The sequence below is a fragment of the Aquarana catesbeiana genome, linkage group LG01 (assembly GCF_042186555.1).
Source record: "Aquarana catesbeiana isolate 2022-GZ linkage group LG01, ASM4218655v1, whole genome shotgun sequence".
Classification (NCBI taxonomy): domain Eukaryota; kingdom Metazoa; phylum Chordata; class Amphibia; order Anura; family Ranidae; genus Aquarana; species Aquarana catesbeiana.
The window spans coordinates 642,984,728-643,005,114 of record NC_133324.1 but is presented as its reverse complement, the minus strand read 5'-3'; the positions used below and the strand labels follow the sequence as shown (position 1 = coordinate 643,005,114).

Here is a 20,387-nt window from a genome sequence, read left to right as displayed (position 1 = left end):
TGGGTTATAGTCCACCTTCAGGTGCTGAACACTGGCACATCCCAAACAGGAATGCCTCCCTATATAGCCCTTCCCATACTGGGAGCATCTCAGTTTTGTAGCAAAGCAATACATGTGTATACTAGAAAGAGGGGCGGGAACTCTGTGTCCGTGACGTACTTCAAAAAGAAAAGGATTTTACAGGTAAGCTGTTATAAAAATCCTATTTTCTTTAATCATACATCACAGGACACAGAGCCATAGTAATTACTATGTGGGATGTCCCAGAGCAATGCCAACTGAGGGGGGGGGAGACACAACAAAAGTAGGGCACCGTGAGATCAGAGGACTACATCGCGCCCAAAGGAGTTATCCTCGTGTCTTTTTATATCCACCTGATAGAATCTGGTAAATGTATGGACTGAAGACCAAGTTGCGGCCTTGCAGATTTGTGCCATTGAGGCTTGGTGATGCACTGCCCACGAAGCACTAACAGCCCTAGAGGAGTGCGTTTTGATTTGAGATGGTAGAAACTACCTCTTTAAACCATAAGCTAGAACAATTACTTGAGTCCATTTAGAATAGTAGATTTCCATGCTGCCTGTCATCTTTTAGGACCTTCAGGCAATCCGAACAAAACATCCATTTTCCGAATTTTTAAGTAGACTGCTCTCACCACATCAAGAGAATGTAGTGATTTTTCTTCCATAGAATAGGGTTCTGGAATAAATGAAAATAGAACAATATGCAATATTACCTTATCCTTGTAAAAAATTATAATATGGCTCTTAACAAGAAAAAGCAGCCAATGCTGACACACTTCTTGCAGCAGAAAAATAGTTTCCTTGTCAAAAAAGGACCAAGGGAATATGTCGTATCGATCCAAAAAAAAAAAAGAGGTTTTGTAATGCCGCCAAAACTAAATTCAAGTCCCAAGGGTTCAGGGGTGACCTAACCGGGGATTAAGCAGTGTTACCCGCTGAATAAAGTTACGAATCAAAGAAAGCGAAGCAAGTGGTCGTTGAAATAATACCGATAAGGCCGAGACCTGTCCTTAGAAGCACTCAAGGCCAGCTTTATTTCTCACCCCATCTGCAGAAAGTCAAGGATTCTACCTTTGACCTATTTCCTGGGGTGCAACCCCTGGTTTCACACCAGGAGACATATGCTTCCCAGACTCCATAATATATAATTATGGAGGCTGGCTCCCTTGCATTAACCAAGATAGAAACCACTGAACCTGACAGCCCACGTTTCTTGTGGGTCTCAATAGCCAAACCGTTAAATTTAGTGTTTGTAAAGTAGGATGGAATACCGGACCTTGCGAAAGAAGGTCTGGCCGTGGCGGGAGGGTCCATGGGTCTCCTACTGTCATCTTTACGATCTCTGCATACCAAGATTTCCTGGGCCCCGCTGGGGGCCACAAGAATTACCAACTTCCCTTCCTGCTTGATCCTGCGCAGAAGTCGTGGACTCAGGCAGAATAGGAGGGAATACATGAATCAGTGAGAACCGATTCCACGAGAATAGCAAGGCATCTGTTCCGCATGCTAGCGGATCCTTTGTTTTTGACACAAAGTTGTCGATTTCTTTGTTGAACCTGGACATAAACAGATCTATGTCTGGGATCCCCCATCTTTGACATATTGACAGGAAGATATTGGGGTGAAGGAACCATTCTCCCGGGAACAACTGCTGGCAACTCAAGTAGTCCGTCTGCCAATTTTCTATTCCTAGAATGAAGACCGCCGATAGGCAAAGTACATTGTTTTCTGCCCAAGATAGGCTATGATTCACCTTTCTCTGGGCCGCACAATTTCTTGTGCCCCCTTGGTGATTAATATAGGCCATTGCTGTGGCATAGTCGGATTGAATCCTACCAGGACAATACCGTAAACTGAATGTTCAGGCCCTCAGAACCAAGTGCTCTGCCTGAATTTCTAGAAGGATAATTGGCAAGGCCATTTCTGATCTGGGCCACTTCCATGGTAACTGAAGGAAGGATTTTCCCCTTTGCAGATTTTTGGATATTAACCATAAACTGAGGCTCTGGCGTACCCAGCCTACAGCACCTGGCATTTCCAGCTGGTCCATCTGGGAACTAACCAGGCCCGACACTGCTTAGCCTCCAAGATCAGAGGAGATCGGCGCATTCAGGGTGATGTGGCCGTAGGCTTTGGAGTCAGACACATTGGGAATCTAGAGCTTGAACCCTTTGTTTCAAGCCAATAGGCCTCGAATGAAGCCACCATCTTTCCCAACAACCTCATGCAAAGTTGAATAGAAGAATTCATCTTGTTTCGACCACATAAATCAGTTCCTTTATGGTGCTGATCTTTGCCTGGAGCAAGAATACCCCTTTTCTGGGTGTACCTATGATCAGACCCAAGTATTTTAGCCTTTTTCATGGATTTAGAGAAGATTTCTCCTAGGTGTGGAATCCGACCTAGATATTCCAGGTAGTTGAATGTGGTAACCATACTTTGGTCTAAGCAGGCTATCGACTGGACTATCAAGAACAGATCGTCCAGGTAAACCATAATAGTTATACCTTGGGCCCTTAATCTGGCTAGACGAGGGGCCAGGACCCTTGTAAAACACTCAGGGTGCAGTAGCTAGACCGGAAAGCAGAGCTACACACTGAAAATGAAGATTTTCCACCTTGAAAAGTAGATATTACTAGTGAGTGAGGAAATGGGCACATGGGAGGTATGCATCTTTGACGTCGATTGACGCCAGAAGTTCTCCTCCTTGTAGGATGGAGATAACTGATTGAATTGACTCCATGCGAAAAAAGAGTGATTATATTCAGGAATTGAATTTAAATTTTTGAGATACATAATGTCCATTTGGATTTAACCAAACCCCAACCTCTGCTCTTACATGGGGGGCACCATGATCACTTTTCGCTGAAAGATGGTCCAGTGCTTGAGAGAAAGACTTTTCTCTGGATCCTTAGGAACGTTTGATCTGAGAAAACGAGGAGATGGGAACTCTTGGAACTCCTCTTTTGTCCCTGGGGTTATCTTTTTTTTACTTGGCGTCTATGATTGTTTAGAGGCTTACTTCATTGTCATTCACTATTTATAAGAGTGCTTTTATTTTATAATTTTTGTATTAGTTTAATGACACTATATCACTTCATAGTCGCGCTTGTTCATCACATATATTTGCGATTTGTCCTTTTTCACTTTGTATATTTTTTCCTTATTAGTGCATTTCATGCACGATTTCACCCAGTGTGCGGCTAATTGTGTATGGTATATATTATCAATATTTCTTACACATTTCTCACATTCACTAGTATTTGTATAGATTTATGATTTGGTTTTGGTACAGTTAATCAATTATTTTTAGTAAATTGCTAGCGCAGGTTTATTTGTTATATATCATCAAAGTGTAAGCACTTTTATCCTGCAGCTGCAAAAGGATTTTTAAAGATCACTACATTACATGAATTCATTTGCGAGCGCTGTTTTATATATAATTTTTTTTATCTTTTGAACCTGACGGCGGAAGCTGTTGTGATGCCCCTAGCACAGAAGAAAGAGCTTTAAAAACGAAAATACATTTACTCCTTTTCTTAAATGGCAAAAGGGGGTACTTTTTCCACTAGAATTTCTTTGGATGCATTATCCAACACATCCCCAAATAGCTCTTTTACGGCAAAAGGAAGACTAACCAGGAGCTTCTGCATGGTGCTTAGCGAAGGGCGCAAGGCCTAAAGGATAGAATCTCTGAGAGCAACTATTGCAAACAAAGCAGGACAACCTTCAACACCTGTTTAAACTGGTCTCTCAACGATTAAGCAATTACTGTCAGCACAGGCTGAGACACTCAGTCTTCCAGAGAAAAAAAAAAAGTGTTTTTTTTTTTTATGGGAATTCCAACTTTTTATGCGTTGGATCCCTAAGCATTTGAGCAATGTTGCCTGCCGGACAAGTCAAACTCCTATTTACAGAGGATATAGCAGCGTTGATTGCTGGTATACCCTACTTAGTGAATTTCCTCCACCATAGGATAAAGTGTGAAAACGTTTTTTAGGAGGGAAAATAATGCTTATCTGGGTGATCCTCTCAGACACAAAAAAGCTTTTCCAACAATGAATGGACAGGAGAAAGCATGCACAGCTTGAGAGGCTTTAGCGAACCCAATTATTCAGTTAAGGGTACATAAATGTGGAGCGGATCACTCAGCAAGAAATTGCACCATCAATCTTAAGATTGAAACCGCTGATTCTCCCGCATTTGACACCTCAGAAGAGGAGTCATCAGCCTTACCATGGTCCCCTGAGGAAATTCGTCTTCTCCCGCCCCTAGTTCCTCAGTTTGAGGGTCCTGGGTAATGGAAGAGAACCTGTCGCATCTTGACCCACACTGGGATGCGATTAAAGTTGGTAAACTTTTTTTTTTTTTTTTTTAAACCTATCATGGCTGAAGAAAAAAGATTTTTTTAGTAAAATAAACAGGGGCTGCAGTGTTGAAAACAGTTGCAAACATTTCACTCACTCTGACCAGCCACCCCCTCTCAGGGGAGGATGCCATTTGTAGAGATGCGTAGGCTTTCCAGAGCTTGAGGGAGACTCTTTTAGCTCTTTTTTGGGGATGTTTCAACCCCCCCTTCTGACCTTAGCCCGATGCACAAAGCAGAGGTACTACCAGAAGAAATCACATCCACTGCTTGAGCAATAGTTCAGCCACTGCCGCTGCTATTAATGCTCAGCCTGATGCAAATAGTAAATGTGTCAAATAGGAAATGTCTGTGTCGCCAAAACCTCTTTCATGCTCCTCTTTGCTCTTATGACTATCAGACAATTTTGCAGCCAGCACAAATGGAGTTTTTTTTTTTTTTTTTTTAAAAACACACTCCCGCGTTGGAGGACGCCAACGCAGCACTAATACCCACCCCCACCTCGCATCGCGCCCCCCCCCCCCCTTTCTCTTTAAACAAAAAAAAATTTTCCCACGCAAGCATGGGCCTCCAATCCGACGTCATCGGCTTGTGAGTGAGGGAGGGATGGCGTGGAGGAGACCTGGAAGCCGCTGCCGCCGAGTAGGGGTGGTGAAAGAAAACGGCATTGCCGATTGTTTTTAGTTCTCCCTTATACTCAGCCTCATGAAGAGGGGAAGAGTTCAGCCCAGGTGGGGGTGTCTGGAGGAAGCAAACCCCCCCAAACTTACCAGAGGAATAAAAGTCTGTCTACGCGGCAAATTCAAAGGGACGTATGGGTATGCCCTTTTGCCTGCCCGTGCCATTCTGCCGACATATGGCGGTCGGCAAGTGGTTAAAGCATATGTAAGGGACAAACGTTTGAATTTAGAGTTGGAAAGTGTTAAAATTATTAGGTTTTTTACTGCCACCCGTGTCCAGCTGGGGAGATCTTGCTTTCTTCCTGTCCTTACATTTCCTGTCCTGGAGATGCTTTAGGAAATGAGAGAAAATCTCTCCAAAGTAAAAGGGAATTCCCATTTTAGAAAGTTGTCTCATGAAAAGGTGTCCCCATTGGGGCATTTTTCTAACCTTTTTTTCTTGTGAGAGATAGAGAAGATGGAGATAGAGAGATCCAGAACTGTCCTGAGCCACCCAGAGCTTTCACTAGCTCAGGGGTCCATAAACTTTAACACTTTCCTGACTGGGGTTTTTAAAGCTTTGATGCTTAGATCAAGTTAGTATGTTCCAGTCGACTTGATAGCAGCTCTATGACCAATTTGTGTTCTACAGCAGGTCTAAAGCCTCGTACACAATATTTTTTTTTCATTCAACCTAGCAGGCTGAACGAAAAAATAAAACGAAGAACTTGGGAGGAGCCGCTGTACTAACTATGCAAAGAGCTATTGTGTTTTGAGAGGGGGGCTGTCCCCCCACCAGAGCACACCGGTCAATGATCTTAGACATTGGCTGAGAGCGTGGATCGGGTGCCGATCTGCAGACCTTTTTAGGTCATGCCCCATTCGGCCGACTTATGTCGGACCAGCTACCGTACACATGAATGAGAAGATCAATACTGGAGAACTTAGAGATATAGGAACCAGATGAGGACTATCTCCATTAAAGTCCATCCAAACTGGGAATCCTTAAAGTGACATTAAAGTTTTTTTTATTTTACTTTGGCAGTGGTTTTGCAGAGCAGCCCCAATCCTTCTCTTTCGTGTCCCCCGCTGGCGCTCCTGGCACCTCCCTCCTCCCAGTGCCCCCAGAGCAAGCAGCTTGCAATGGGGGCTCCCGCGCCGCAGTTCTGTGTGTCAATTCACATACACAGCCGCAGCTCAGCCCCACCCCCACTCTCTTGCCTCACTGGCTGTGACTGACAATGATTCCCACTGCTGTCTCTGCCAATGAGGAGGGAGAGCCCCTGAAGAGCTGAGGTTCTCATGCACATAGCTGGATTGCGATGGGGGGCTGCTGCACAGAGAAGGTTTTTTACCTTCATGCATAAAATGCATGAAGGTAAAAAACCTTGAGCCTTTAGAACCACTTTAACATTAAGGCCTCGTTTAGACACGCGTTTGGATGGCGGCAAAAATGCGCAGTTGAGACACTTTGTCACCCGCCAATCACCCTCCCTTAATTGCAATAGACAGCATACTGGGGTGTTTACATGCTGTGGCTGTGATGCTTTGTGCCTGCAGAAAAGTTTACCCAACTTGTAGCGCTACACATTCAAGTCAATAGGGAAGTGCCGCAAACGTAAACGTGCGTCTAAATCTCCCTTGCCTCTGAAGTCTGATAAACGCTCGGATTGCGCTCCAGAGGCTACTGACAGGCAGTGAGATAGTGACAAGACTCCTCCTCGCTTCCTGTTTTAACCCCAAGATTGCGAGGCATTTGTGACGCTTCCACACTGACTTGAATGTGCAGAGTTCGGACCGCTACAAGTCAGGTCAACTTTGCTGTGGGCGTGAAGCAAAGCATTACGCCGGTGGCATGAAAACACCCCAGTTTGCTGCTTATTGCAGCTTAAGTAGCAGCAGTTGGCAGGCAGCAAAAATGTGCTGTTGAGCCAACCGCAAGTCTAAACGAGGCCTTAATGTAAACTTGGCCAAAAACCTCACAAAAAAGCAGAAAGAAAATATCCTGCTTTTGACTGTTTAAGTTGTTTTTTTCAAGGTTTCTGTGGGGGTTTCTTTTTTTTACACTTTAAAAAATATAAAACTTCATACTCTGAATGTCATGTCAGGATTTTGAGAAGTTGGGAAAATTAGAGTTCCACGTGATAAACTAATAACGCATTTGATTTCCTATATTTTGGGGTAATGCACAATAGTTTAAAGTCATTTGACATTTTGACGCTACTAGGAGAAAATTGCTGTAATTGTCAAAATCTCACAGCAAACCTGACATATATACAGTATAAGTGAGTAGCATGGCTTTTATTGTGGGATTATGAAATGCAAGTGAAAAAAAAAAAAAAAAAAGATATGAACACAAGAGAATGAATGATGGTGGAGGATAAAAACAGAAATAAACAAATAAATGTCCATATTTTTCTTTAATGTTGAACCACATCTGGACAATGTGTAATGGAAATAGAAAGTGCACAAGTTAGAAAAAGACATAATTGCCAACATCCCAAATATAAAACTTTGGTTAACTGGGCGATGTTCCCATGTACATTAACCTGCCCCTAATGTGCTACTACAAATATCAAATTTTGACTGACACTTCGCACGAAGTTCAATGACAGTTGGCAAGTATATGAAATTCTTGTTAAAGTTGGATGACTATGTCACTATTCACAGCAAACTGTGTACCCGTGTTTAGTGAATGACTTTTCAAGCAAAATGGTGAGAAGTAAAATGTAATCCATATGATGCATTGGAATCATATGACATTTTAGATCAGTTTGGTTAAAGACCATCTATTTGGTCAAAATTGGTTAAGAACAGTTTTTTGATAGTTACCTGATCGCTCCATTAGCAATTTTAATTTCCCTGCGCACAAAGACAGTTCTTATGTTAGACATTTTGTGCAGCCAATCACAAAAAGTTAACTAAGCGCAAAAGATGGTGTGACTGCAGGCATACAAGTGGGCAATAAATCAAAAATGTTAGTCCATTAGTTCATGGGCGTCAGTTCTTAAACTAGAATACGAAGCGGCAGCTGTCCTCAGAGAAAGCCAGCTCTATAAACAGGATGAAAAGGAGGGGAGAACACAAAGTGCCACCTGAGTGTAGCATTAATTGCAAGGTAAGTAATGCACTTACAAGGGGCTCACAGAAAAGGAAGGCCAGTCCTGTATTTATGCATCAAAACAAATTTGCCAAGTTAGGTGAAGTTGTGGAGGTGGCAGCCCTAGATGTCACTGCTACCCCTAACAGACGGGAGAGGATCCCATCTAGTAGAGGTGATGAGGGCGGTGCAGGTAGGCCTAGACAGTTGGTGGTAATAGGGGATTCTATAAATCAGAAGGACTGATCAATAGAATCCCCCTGAATAATTTGTCGCCAGGATCGCCTCAACCGAATGTTTTCTCCTGGTGCTAGGATTCGGCATGTGGTGGACCGGGTTGATAAATTACTGGGGAGGGGCTGGGTATGGAACCAATACGCTGGAACCAATAACAGAATACATGGAAGGTGGAGGCTCCTTATGAATCAATTTAATGATCTAGGCTGCAAGTTGAAGGGAAGGACCTTCAAGGTGATATTCTCTGAAACATTCCCTGTGCCATACACAACACAGGAAAGGCAGGGGGAGATTAGAGAGCTGAATGCATGGCTAAAGACCTGGTGTAGGGAGGAGGGATTTGGGTTTTTAGAGAACTGGGCTGACTTTTCATTGGGGTGCAACCTATATGCTAAAGATGGTTTGCACCTGAATGGAAGAGGGTCTGCTGTGCTGGGGGAGAAGTTAATGGGAAGGCTGGAGGAGTATTTAAACTAGGATTAAGGGGGGGAGGGTGAACTAGAATTCCATCGGGCATACAGGTCAGTTATGGGTCAGACATCAATGGACGGTGGAATGGGGATAGATGGGGGGAGGATTATGGCAGGTGACAAGAAAGTTCCCATGTTTCAAACAACCATTGGAAATTATAGTGCCATTTTTACTACTAAACAAGATATGAAAAACACCAGGAGCAAAATGTAATAATGCATTAAAGTGTTTGTTCACCAATGCCAGAAGTCTGCCAAGCAAAAGAGGCGAGTTGGAAGCTCTGGTGCATGAGGAGAGCTATGATGTAATCGGTACTGCTGAAACTTGGCTTCATTCCTCACATGACTGGGCTATTAATATTCCTAGCTATGCACTCTTTCGGAGAGACAGGGTAAAAAGGAAAGGTGGCGGGGTCTGTCCCTATGTGAGACGTGTTCTCAAAGCAAGTGTGAAATAGGACCTGGTTGATGGAGAGTCATTGAAGCATTATGGAGGGAACAGAATATAGATGTGTATAGTTCAAAGTTAATCATTGGAGTTTGTTATAGACCACCTAATGTTAATGAGGAGGTGGAGACTCAGCTCCTTGCACAGATGGAAAGAGCTGCAAGACCTGGGACAGTGCTAATAATGGGGGATTTTAACTACCCAGAAATTGCCTGGAGTAATGGCACTGCTGGGACAGTTAAAGGGCAAAAATGTATAAAACTATTACAGGACAATTTTAAGGTCCAGTTTATTGAGGCCCCAACTAGGAATGATGCTTGTTGGGCCTGGTAATCTCAAACCATGCAGAGCTTATTACTAATGTTCATATAAGGGAACATCTTGGTAGCAGTGACCATAACATGATTTAATTTGATGTTAGCTGTAAGCAAAAAACATACGTGAAAGATAAAAACACTTAATTTCAAGAAAGCAAATTTTCCAAGGATGAGGGCTGCTCTCCAGGACTTGGACTGGGTGGGAATATTGGCATCAATGGGCACAGAATAGAAATGGGAATTCCTCAAAGTGACTATTTGTTAACTCAATGCAAAGTATATTCCCATTGGCAAGAAGTTTAAAAGGCTAAAAATAAAACCTATATGGCTCACAGCCAAAGTTAAAAAAAGCTATAAACAATAAGAAAAGAATTTTTACAAAATATAAAAATGAAGGAACACTAGCATAGTTTAAATGTTACAAAGAATATAACAGAATATGTAAAAAGGAAAAATAAGGATGCAAAAACTCAAAACGAATGACAGATTGCAAAAGATAGTAGGACAAATCCCAAAAAATGCTTCAAATATATTAACCACTTGCCAAGCATCCACCGCAGTTGTACTGCAGCAGAATGGCACGGCTGGGCAAAATGACGTCATGTTAAGTCACTTTGCCCTGTGGCCACTAGGGGGCGCGCACTCAGCCCCCGAGCCAATGCAAGTGCCCGGCGGTCATGATCACCGCCGTGCTCCCGCAATCTCTTGGGGCACACGGAGAACCGGGATCTGTGTGTACCGAGTATGAACAGTGATCTGTCATCTCCCCTACACAGTCCCCTCCCCCCTTCAGTTAGAACACAAACTAGGGAACACATCAACCCCTTGATTGCCCCCTAGTGTTAACCCCTTCACTGCCAGTGACATTTTTACAGTAATCAATGCATTTTCTATAGCATTGATCGCTGTATTAATGCCAATGGTCCCAAAAATGTGTCAAAATTGTCTGACGTGTCCGCCATAATGTCGCAGTCCCGATAAAAAAAAATAAAAAATCGCAGATCCCCGCCATTACTAGTAAAAAAATAAAAAACATTTACTGATAAAAGTGCCAAAAAACTATCCCCTATTTTGTAGACGCTATAAATTTTGCGCAAACCAATCAATATACACGTATTTCATTTTTTTTTACCAAAAATATGTAGAAGAATACATATCAGCCTAAACTGAGGAAAATTTATTTTTTTTATATATATATATATTTTTGGGGGATATTTATTACAGCAAAAAGTAAAAAATGCGTTTTATTTAAAGTGGTCGCTTTTTTTGTTTATAGCGCAACAAATAAAAACCGCAGAGGTGATAAAATACCACCAAAAGAAAGCTCTATTTGTGGGGAAAAAAGGCCGTCAATTTTGTTTGAGTGCAACGTTGCACGACCACGCAATTGTTAGTTAAAGCGACGCAGTGCCGAATCGCAAAAAGTGCTCTGGTCAGGAAGGGGGTAAAATCTTCCGGGGCTGAAGCGTTCAATAGTAAAAAGGGTCAGGTCTGAGCATGTAGGCCCTTTACAAAATAATCTAGTGTGGGTGACTGGGGACAAAGAGAAGGCAAATTTATTAAATACTTTCTTCAGCTCTGTGTATACAAAGGAGCATGGGGGAGCTCATGTCCATAATGGGGGTGGTAGTGACACAGCCCCAAATAAGCCACAATAGCTCAAAAGGGATATGGTCCAGAAATATTTAGACAGAATAAAGCACCTGAACCAGATGGCATCCACCCACGGATCCTAAAAGAATTAAGCTCTGTAGTTTCAAAGCCATTGTATCTAATTTTTAGGGACTCATTAATGATGAGAATAGTACCACTGGATTGGCGTAGGGCCATTGTGGTGCCTATATTTAAAAGGGAACAAAGTCTTTACCGAGTAACTATAGACCTGTTAGTTTAAGTTTTATAGTCGGAAGATACTGGAGAGTTTAATAAAAGACCACAGAGGAGTTCTTGCTGGAAAAAAAATATTTTAAGCAACAGACAGCATGGATTCATGAAAGACAGAAGTTGTCAAACAAACCTAATTTCTTTTTATGAGGAGGCAAGTAAAACCTTGGACAGAGGAGTGGCGGTGGATGTGGTATATTTGGATTTTGCAAAAGTGTTTGACACAGTTCCCCACACTCGGCTCATGTGTAAGGTAAAGTCTACAGGCTTGGAAATATCAGTTTGTAAATGGATAGAAAACTGGCTAAAAGAAAGAATTCAGAGAGTAGTGGTTAACGATTCTTACTCTGAATGGTCTAAGGTTATCAGTGGTGTACCCCAAGGTTCAGTGCTGGGACCCCTACTTTTTAATACATTTATAAATTATACTGGGTCTGAGATTAAAAGTAACATTTCTCTGTCTTTGCAGATGACACTAAGCTATGCAGTGGAATAACGTCCTTATATGATGTCTCCAAATTACAAGCCAACCTCAATGCACTGTCTAATTGGGCAGATGAGGTTTAATGTTGATAAATGTAAAGTTATGCACTTGGGAGCCAAGAATATGCATGCTTAATACATACTAGGGGGAGTACAACTGGGGAATCAATGGTGGAGAAAGATCTGGGGGTTTTGGCAGATCATAAGCTCAATAATAGCATGCAATGCCAAGCTGCGGTTTCCAAAGCAAGCAAAGTCCTTTCTTGTATTGAGAGGTATGGACTGCAGAGAGAGATATCATTTTGCCCCTGTACAAATCATTAGTAAGACCTCATCTGGAATATGCAGTTCAGTTTTGGGCACCAGTTCTCAAAAAGGATATCGGGGAACTGGAGAAAGTGCAGAGAAGGGCAACCAAACTGATAAGAGGCATGGAGGAGCTCAGCTATGAGGAAAGATTAGAGGAACTGAATTCACTCTTGAGAACAGGAGATTAAGGGGGGGATATGATCACCATGTATAAACCTGGTATGTATAAACCTGGTATGTAACCTGTTCACAGGAGACCATCAAGAGAGTGACACACGCTGAATACATCTACGTTTAAGTGTCCCCTTGTATACCAACTGGATGAAAGACATCTACCTCTGAGCTTGTCCATGTACATATGCCCAGGATAGTGCCGATCTCTAGTGGCCAAAATTCTGCATTTGATGCGGTTTTTAATTATATGGAGTGTGCCGCAAGCGCCTGATTGCAACCAACTGTTGCGGCTTCACTTCAGGAATACTGTTTGACCGACCACCGCAGACAAGATCTAAGGCAGCTGCCCATCAGATATTCATCCAGGTGTGTCTGACCCCCTGTAATTAAGGGGTCCATCCTTTCTGGTAAGCGTACCCATACGATTTTGTATATGACATCTGAGACGCAGGAAAAGGGGACCAGTCTGCTTGTGCCAAGAAGAATTTAATATATGTCTTACCAGATGGACTTTTTATTTAATGCTTTTATTTAAGGCTTTTATCAGTTTGCGCTGCACTTACATTTGTTTAGTTATAAATATATAAGGGGTCCATATAGTGAACTTGGTGTTCAGTTATTTACTTTACGGTCAACACTGAGGACAAGGGGGCACTCTTTACGTCTAGAGGAAAAGTGATTTCATCCCCAAATATGGAAAGGTTTCTTCACAGTAAGAGCTGTGAAAATGTGGAATAGACCCCTCCAGAGGTGGTTCTGGCCAGCTCAGTAGATTGCTTTAAGAAAGGCCTGGATTCTTTCCCTAAATGTACATAATATAAAACTCGGTACTAACATTTATAGGTAAGGTTGATCCAGGGAAAATCAGATTGCCTCTTGGATCCTGCCTTTCTGGAGGGGGGGGGGGTCTTCGCCTTCCTCTGGATCAACTGTGGTTATAGGATTTATGATTTTTAAAAATTTTTTTTTATGGTTGAACTAGATGGACTTGTGTCTTTTTTCAACCCAACTATGTAACTACGTAAGATAAAATAAGGCTCATCTGTATGTGGGTATGGAGGGTAGCATGGAATGCAAGAAAGTGATGTCACCGGAAGCAGAGAAACATCAGGGAGAGAATGGAGGAACATCACGCTCGGAGCATCAGCTCCTTCTACGGGCCTGTTCCCCTGTCATCTTGCCATACACGAGGATGCCTGTCTCGGACGCTGGGAGAGCTACCCTCCATACCCACATACAGATGAGCCTTATTTTATCTTGTATCTCGTAAGTGCATTACTTACCATGCAATTAAACTGTACCTTAAAACTACACTCAGATGGCGCTTCCTGTGTTCTCCCCTCCTTTTCATTTTGTGCAGCTGTCTGAAGATAGTTTTATTAACAAACACCCGTTAATCAGTCACAGGATAAATAGTTTCCAGGATGTCTGCCATGTGCTTTTTTTAAAGCAATTGGGGGTCTTAAACAAGTTTCTTCTCTTTTCATTAAATATTTTAATCTGTGCATCATTAGAGGCCCACTCCTGGAAGAGTGGATGGAAAGGCAACTGTTAACCAACTACAGGATATCAAACTCTGTCACTGAAATAACCTTCCAACTCTACATAGTTCTGATCTTGACCATGCACAGTTAGCCAAGCCTGCATGTTCTTTCAAAGTACCTCTTTAACACAACAGGAATTCCAACAACTGGACACTCCACTATGTATTGGCTTTTTCTACCAACATGCAGGATGAAACAAGAGAACTGGGAAGGAAGTTCTGTTATACTGAGTGCAACCATTATGGCCCCATTAACACCATTAACACTTCCAATCAGGGCTGTAGTGTGAATTCCGCCCGCAAGAATCAGGATTTCTGCATCCAGAATGACAAGCGTTTTTAAATATCTGCGGCCGCTCAGCCTATACAAGGCAACGAGAGACAGGCTGATAGCCACAATGCCCGTTTGTCGCTGTTTGCTCATCCAGCAGTAAGCTGCGGTTAGAGACAGATATTCCTCTGATTCTTGTTACCGGCATTTGCACTATAGCCCTAATTGCTGGTGTGAATGTAGACTTAAAATCCGTAATATGCATGTTAACTTTCATTGACAGTTCCTATACTGAGAGGTTCACTTGGGGATTAGAGACATTGAAGTGTAATAAACCATTGACAACTTAAATGAACATGATGAAACAAAAAAATGGAGAGACCATGATAGAATGAAGTCCACACAGCATATAAACATTAACTAAGAACTGCTCAGCAATCACACACACAATACAAGGAAATACGCTTTATTGCATAGTCAGGAAAAAAAAAAAAATTGTATGATACATTATATTACATAAAAGAATTGCGAATGGAGTTTTATTTTAAGAAAGCAAAAATTCTGAAAAAAAACAAAAAAACAAACAAAAACAAAAATCATACATGCCCATCATAAAAACTGTAGAAAGGCAAGCACTTAAAAATTTACTAATAATACTTCGGAAATCATTAAAGTAGTTCGGTAGCACCAGAATTAATTTTTAAATTATTAAAGTATAACCTTTACAAGTCAAAGATTCAGCATGTGATATATAGTGATGAAAGTATGTACAAATGTAACAAAAATTTATATAGCACAATTCATTTTTCCACCTCAATACATGTGGAACAAAACACGATTTGATAATACAGCTGTTTCACTGTTGTGCGATATATAAGCCATTACACTTACATATTAAGTAAACAGTTTAACGTTTTGGTTGCAGAATAAAACTTACATTCTCACTTATCAATATCAAGCCAAAACAATTTTCATATAGCACCAAAAGAGGTCTAGAAATACCCAACTGTATTGGTGCAGAGAAAGCAATCCCTTTTCTAAATAACCCTCTAGAAATTATATTTACTGCAACATGTATCTACTTAACATTTTTTATTATTATTTTAAATTCATTTACTCTGTGCATTCACAGAACCCAAAGTACTACTTGTACTTTTCTATAATAAAACTTCAAAATCTGCATATTTCAGGACTTTTAGGGCCAGATCACACAAGAATTGCACAGTAACACGCTGTGCATTTTTTGGCGAGTCACATGCAGTGCAATTTCAGCCCATTCATTTGAATGGGCTGAAATTTCGCCAGACAGCACCAAAAGTAGTGCATGCACAAAAAAAAAAAAAAATAAAAAAAACGCACAGCAACTGGATTGCATGGTACTACTGTACCATGCGATCCAGTGCAGGGAAACGCACTGCTTTTGGAGTGTCATTAACAGTAACACCCTCTGCAGATCGCAAGTGCAGTGCATTTTGAACATGGTTAGGGAAACGCAAACACGTTTCCTAAACCGCGTTCTGGTCTAAACTAGCCCTTAATTTATAAACACGAAATGATTTTGAAATACATTATCGGCTTTACTATTTGGGATAAGAATTTAGGGATGATTGTGTATACCAGCCTTAGATGACAAGTATCCAACAATTTAAGTGAAGATGTTTTTTTGGCTGTACATCTAGAATATTAGATGGTTACTTGTTTGCAACATACTGAATGCCTCAAGACAAATTTGACACTCTCTATCATCATCAGTATTTTCTGTCAGTTGTAAAACGCTAATTTTCAAAAACTTGAATTTTGTTGGTGGGAGTATGGGTAACATATTTCCCTAATCACAGTGATACTGGGTGACAGAAGACTTCAGTGCCATGGAGCTCATACCTGGAAAACTAGCAGAGCCACTTAATGGCAGGAAAGAGAGGCTCTACCCTTACAATAATTAAATGAGGGTCTCCCCCGGACAGTCCAACTTAAACCCATCACAAAAACTTGGACAATCCAAATGGAGCATCGGATGGCAGAAAAGGAAGAGGTTGTCTTCTGTGAACACTGCTTCTAAAATGATCAGTAGTTACACAGGTATATTCAGCTGAAGTTATATACAAATCTAAACTTTTCCATAAAAAGTTGAGCTTGATCCAGTCTTCTGCTATGCTTCCTGTAATGCAGACCATACATGGGTCAAATTCCGAATGCATTTTCTTTAGAAAATCAGAACTTTTGTGCAGTTTGTGATCCGGTGGTGCCACTATTGATTTTGAAATTCGACCAACCAAGCCTTCAATTTCACCTCATGTTGCTACAGAAAAGAATTTGTGGCCTGGAATCTTTTTTCCAGGAATGTTATTTTCTTGCGCTCATGCGCATTTCTTTTTTGAATATAATTCAAGGATTATCCCAACATTGATTAGAAAATCGGTCAGTTTTCAAAGAATTTCCAACATGCCGATCACTCAAATTCGATGGACGCACAAAAATCGACCGTTGCTGCTGCCCAATAATGGTGCAAAATTCGAACAAAAATTCTTGGTTACGATTCTGGAAAGAAAGTTATTTCAGAATTCGAACCATGTATGGCCAGCTTTAGTCACTATCTGTGATACATAGCCCCCACTGTCCAACGGAAGGTGCAAAAGTTAAGCTTACAAGTAATCTCCAGGCAGAAAAGGCACAAAATAATTAAGCTATGTATTCAAGAATAAATCATTAAATGTGCTTATTTTTAATTGAACAGCCTCTTGCAATATCAAGTACAGCAGCATTCTGAGGGGGGAGAGGGATGGGCAGGCCTGGAAGACAATTCGGTCTAATGCATGCATAAAATGTTGACAAGGAACATGCTAAGAGGTGAAAGCAGAAACATTACTAAATACAGTTCTTCCACAGTCCAGTCAACATCCTGGGGGAAGGGAGTGAGTTCAAGGCATATTTAATTCTATAGAGCGGTTTACCAGTCCTTAGATGAGGTGGCTGCACCATGGTTGCCACCCAGAATGGACTTCAAACATTGCTACATTACTTGGGAGATGGGGTAGTAACTAATTTACAGAAGAAAGGAGGACATTGTTTTAGGCTTCAACAGTTACGCTCACAGGAAGTGATAATGACATTGCATTTTTGGCAAGGTCCAACAGGTATTTTGCGTACTTGCCAAAAATAATTTTAGCCTCATCTTAGCTGCAACATATTACAATTTTGTTATTAGGTTTAGATATCCTGTAGTGGTCTCCATGTTTTTCTCTACAAAACCACAAATCTTTTGTCAGGTTAAACTGCCCCTTCATATGTATTTTGCTCCTTGCCTGCAGCTCAGCTGTAACTAAAAGGAAAAGTTGACATTTGCATACAAGTTCAGCTACCTGTATCTCTAGATCAATTAGTTAATTTTATATGTCATTCCCACTAAATGCAACTGCACTACACATCTATTCACTATATGCTCAGTTTGGTATTCCCAACTTAGTGACAGGGTATGGCCAAACATTTTTTTAAACTTTGTATTCAGTTGATTGGTCTATTTTCAAGTATAGTAGTTGCTACTGTCCAGTCCAGGCAGGATGATCTTCCCCTACCTATTCATGAGAGGGCCTTTATAGTTCCCTACTTGGGGATTAATTTTTCTATTATTCCTGTGGAGAATACACTAGGAGAAATGACAGATATACTGCAAACATTTCTTTGACACTCCACCCAAAACAAAAAAATTAAAACGTCCTAGAGTTTCCCTTTAACTTACACCTTCACAGAAACAATCTTTTTTTTCACTTTACTATCCTACCCTCAATATGCTAGTTCACAGAACAAATCCTTAACTGAAGCAATTTGCTAAACTATCATGTATTATGTTGCTGAATTTTTTCACCCTCTAAAGCGTGTTTTTTTTTTTGGGAACATAAAAATGATGCACAAATTAACAGTGGCATACATCTGACTTGTAATAATACAGCACTGTCAATGTCAAGCAGCAAAGAACGAATAGAAAAAAAAAGGAGTGAATCACTACACATTTAGAACACGGGCTGAGACACCATGGTGCCAGTCACGCAATTGTGTATATTTTGGACTAATTATTTGCACAGGAATCCTTTCCCTACAAAGACAGAAAGGATAGAAAGAAAGAAAAAAGAATAAGAAAAAGGAAATCTGACAAGAAATAAAACTACCATAGCTATTTGCAAAGTCACATGCAGGGATTTTTGCCTTTATGATTGCATGCCATTTCCTGAAGCTGCTGAAAACACTCAGCGAGACTGACACGAAAAAAAATGCACTCTAAAAACAGTTATTACCACCAAATCAAAGACAGTAACTACATATAACAACATTGATGGCAAACACAAGGTAAAGACATAAAACATCAGTGCCAAACAACCTGTTAAATCCTTAAAATGTTTAAGACTACTACTGGCTATGTTAATCCAAGTAAAAAAATAAGCTAGAATCAGGTTAGACATGTTAGAAAACACAGGGAAAAAAGGATATACTGCTTACTTAAACATTCCAAAAAACAATCCATAGGGTGCTCACGAGAAGAAGAAGCATTTTTTAAAGTATTTTTTCATTTTCATTACAACACAAAGGTACACAATAAGTGAAAAAACAAGACTTACTTTTTCACATCTTCAGGTTCTGGTTCTTTCACTGCAATGGAAAAGAAGAAAAAAATATGGAGATACCAGTTAAATTGCCGCTAAAATACAGGATAAAAAACATAACAGATGAGAACCTAGAGAGGGACACAAAGATGAATACCGTATTAAATCAAAACAAAGAACACTTGCGTCATAGGACACCATATAGGTGTATTACATATGAGGTGTGTCTAAAAGGTTCGTTGAATGGTTTGATATCTCAACAGCAACATGGGCCAGGTGCGCGCGCCTGTATATTGCTAATCCAGAATCCAAGCGGCAACCAATGGAATGGGGTTTCCAAAAAGAGTCGCCTGAAAAAGTCTGGTCAAGACAATGTTGATTGCCTTCTTCGACAATGATGGCATCATCCACAAGGAATTCCAGCAATGTGTGACAGCGGTTCTGCGATCAATTCCTAAAGAGGCCTTTGCTGACAGTTTCCAGAAGCTCTATGAACATTGCCAAAAGTGTGTTGTGAAGGATGGCAATTATTTTGAAGGCTAATAAGGTCCCTTTCACACTTGTGCGACTTTGAACATCAGAGTTGCATGACAAGTTGTACCCCATGATTCCCAATGATAACCATTCATATCTGTACAACTTCAAAGTAGTCCCTGTACAACTTTGGTCCGACTTTGATGTGAGTTAAGGTCCATAGACTTCAAGTTTATACAGGCATTCCCTGAAATTGCGTCAAAATCGCTGCCCCCCCCCCCTCCTGAACTGTACCAGGCCGCATTCCTTCAACATGGGAGGGGGGCGTTTTGGGGCCTTGTGCCCCCCCACCTCAAAGCACCTTGTCAAGGGCATCTTCCCGACAACCCTGGCCGTTGGTTGTCAGGGTCTGTGGGCGGGGGGCTTATCGGAATCTGGAAGCCCCCTTTAACAAGTGGCCCCCTAAATCCCAGCCCACCACACTATGTGAATGCGTATTGGGTACCCCTACCCATTCACCTGGGAAAAAAAAAAAAAAAAAAAAGTGTCAAAAATAAAATACAGTACACAGTTTTGTAAAGTAATTTATTAAGGCAGCTCCAGCGTTGCTTCAGATTTTTTTCTCCCCTCTCCGGCTCTTTTGCATCCTCCGCTGCTGTCTTCTTCCTCTGCCGGTTCTTCTCTGCTGATGTCTTCTAGCCCTCTCCGGTTCTTCTCCCTCTGTCCACTGTCTTCTGCCTTCTGCCTTTGCCGGGTCTTTTCCGCTGTCTTCTCGCTCATCTTCTCCCTCTGTTCTTCTTCCGATGTTGACTTGACGCTCTCTCCTGCTCCAATGCTAGGTGCGTGGTGTGCCACTACTTATATTGGCATGGGGCGGGGGTCACCGAGTGAGGTTACCCGGAAGCCCCGTCCCTAATGACGTCACCACCCGGGGCATGATGGGGTGGTGACGTCATAAGGGGTGGGGCTTTCAACAGATGCAGAAGACAGCGGAGAAGACCCGGCAGAGGCAGAAGACAGCAGACAGAGGGAGA

The 20,387-nt window shown here is 41.5% G+C and overlaps 1 protein-coding gene across 4 annotated transcripts in view; it reads right to left on the bottom strand.

The window, feature by feature from the left end:
• The window catches only part of PDLIM5 (PDZ and LIM domain 5), a 258,152-nt gene that overhangs the window by 92,103 nt on the left and 145,662 nt on the right, over positions 1-20,387 (bottom strand). For 2 of the 4 annotated variants that reach the window (XM_073601093.1, XM_073601087.1), the window contains one exon: positions 18,895-18,925. In XM_073601093.1, coding sequence (XP_073457194.1) covers positions 18,895-18,925 — 31 coding nt within the window. Of the gene's footprint in view, positions 1-14,239; positions 18,375-18,894; positions 18,926-20,387 lie in introns of those variants that run through there. The other 2 variants (XM_073601103.1, XM_073601099.1) reach the window with 2 other exon arrangements.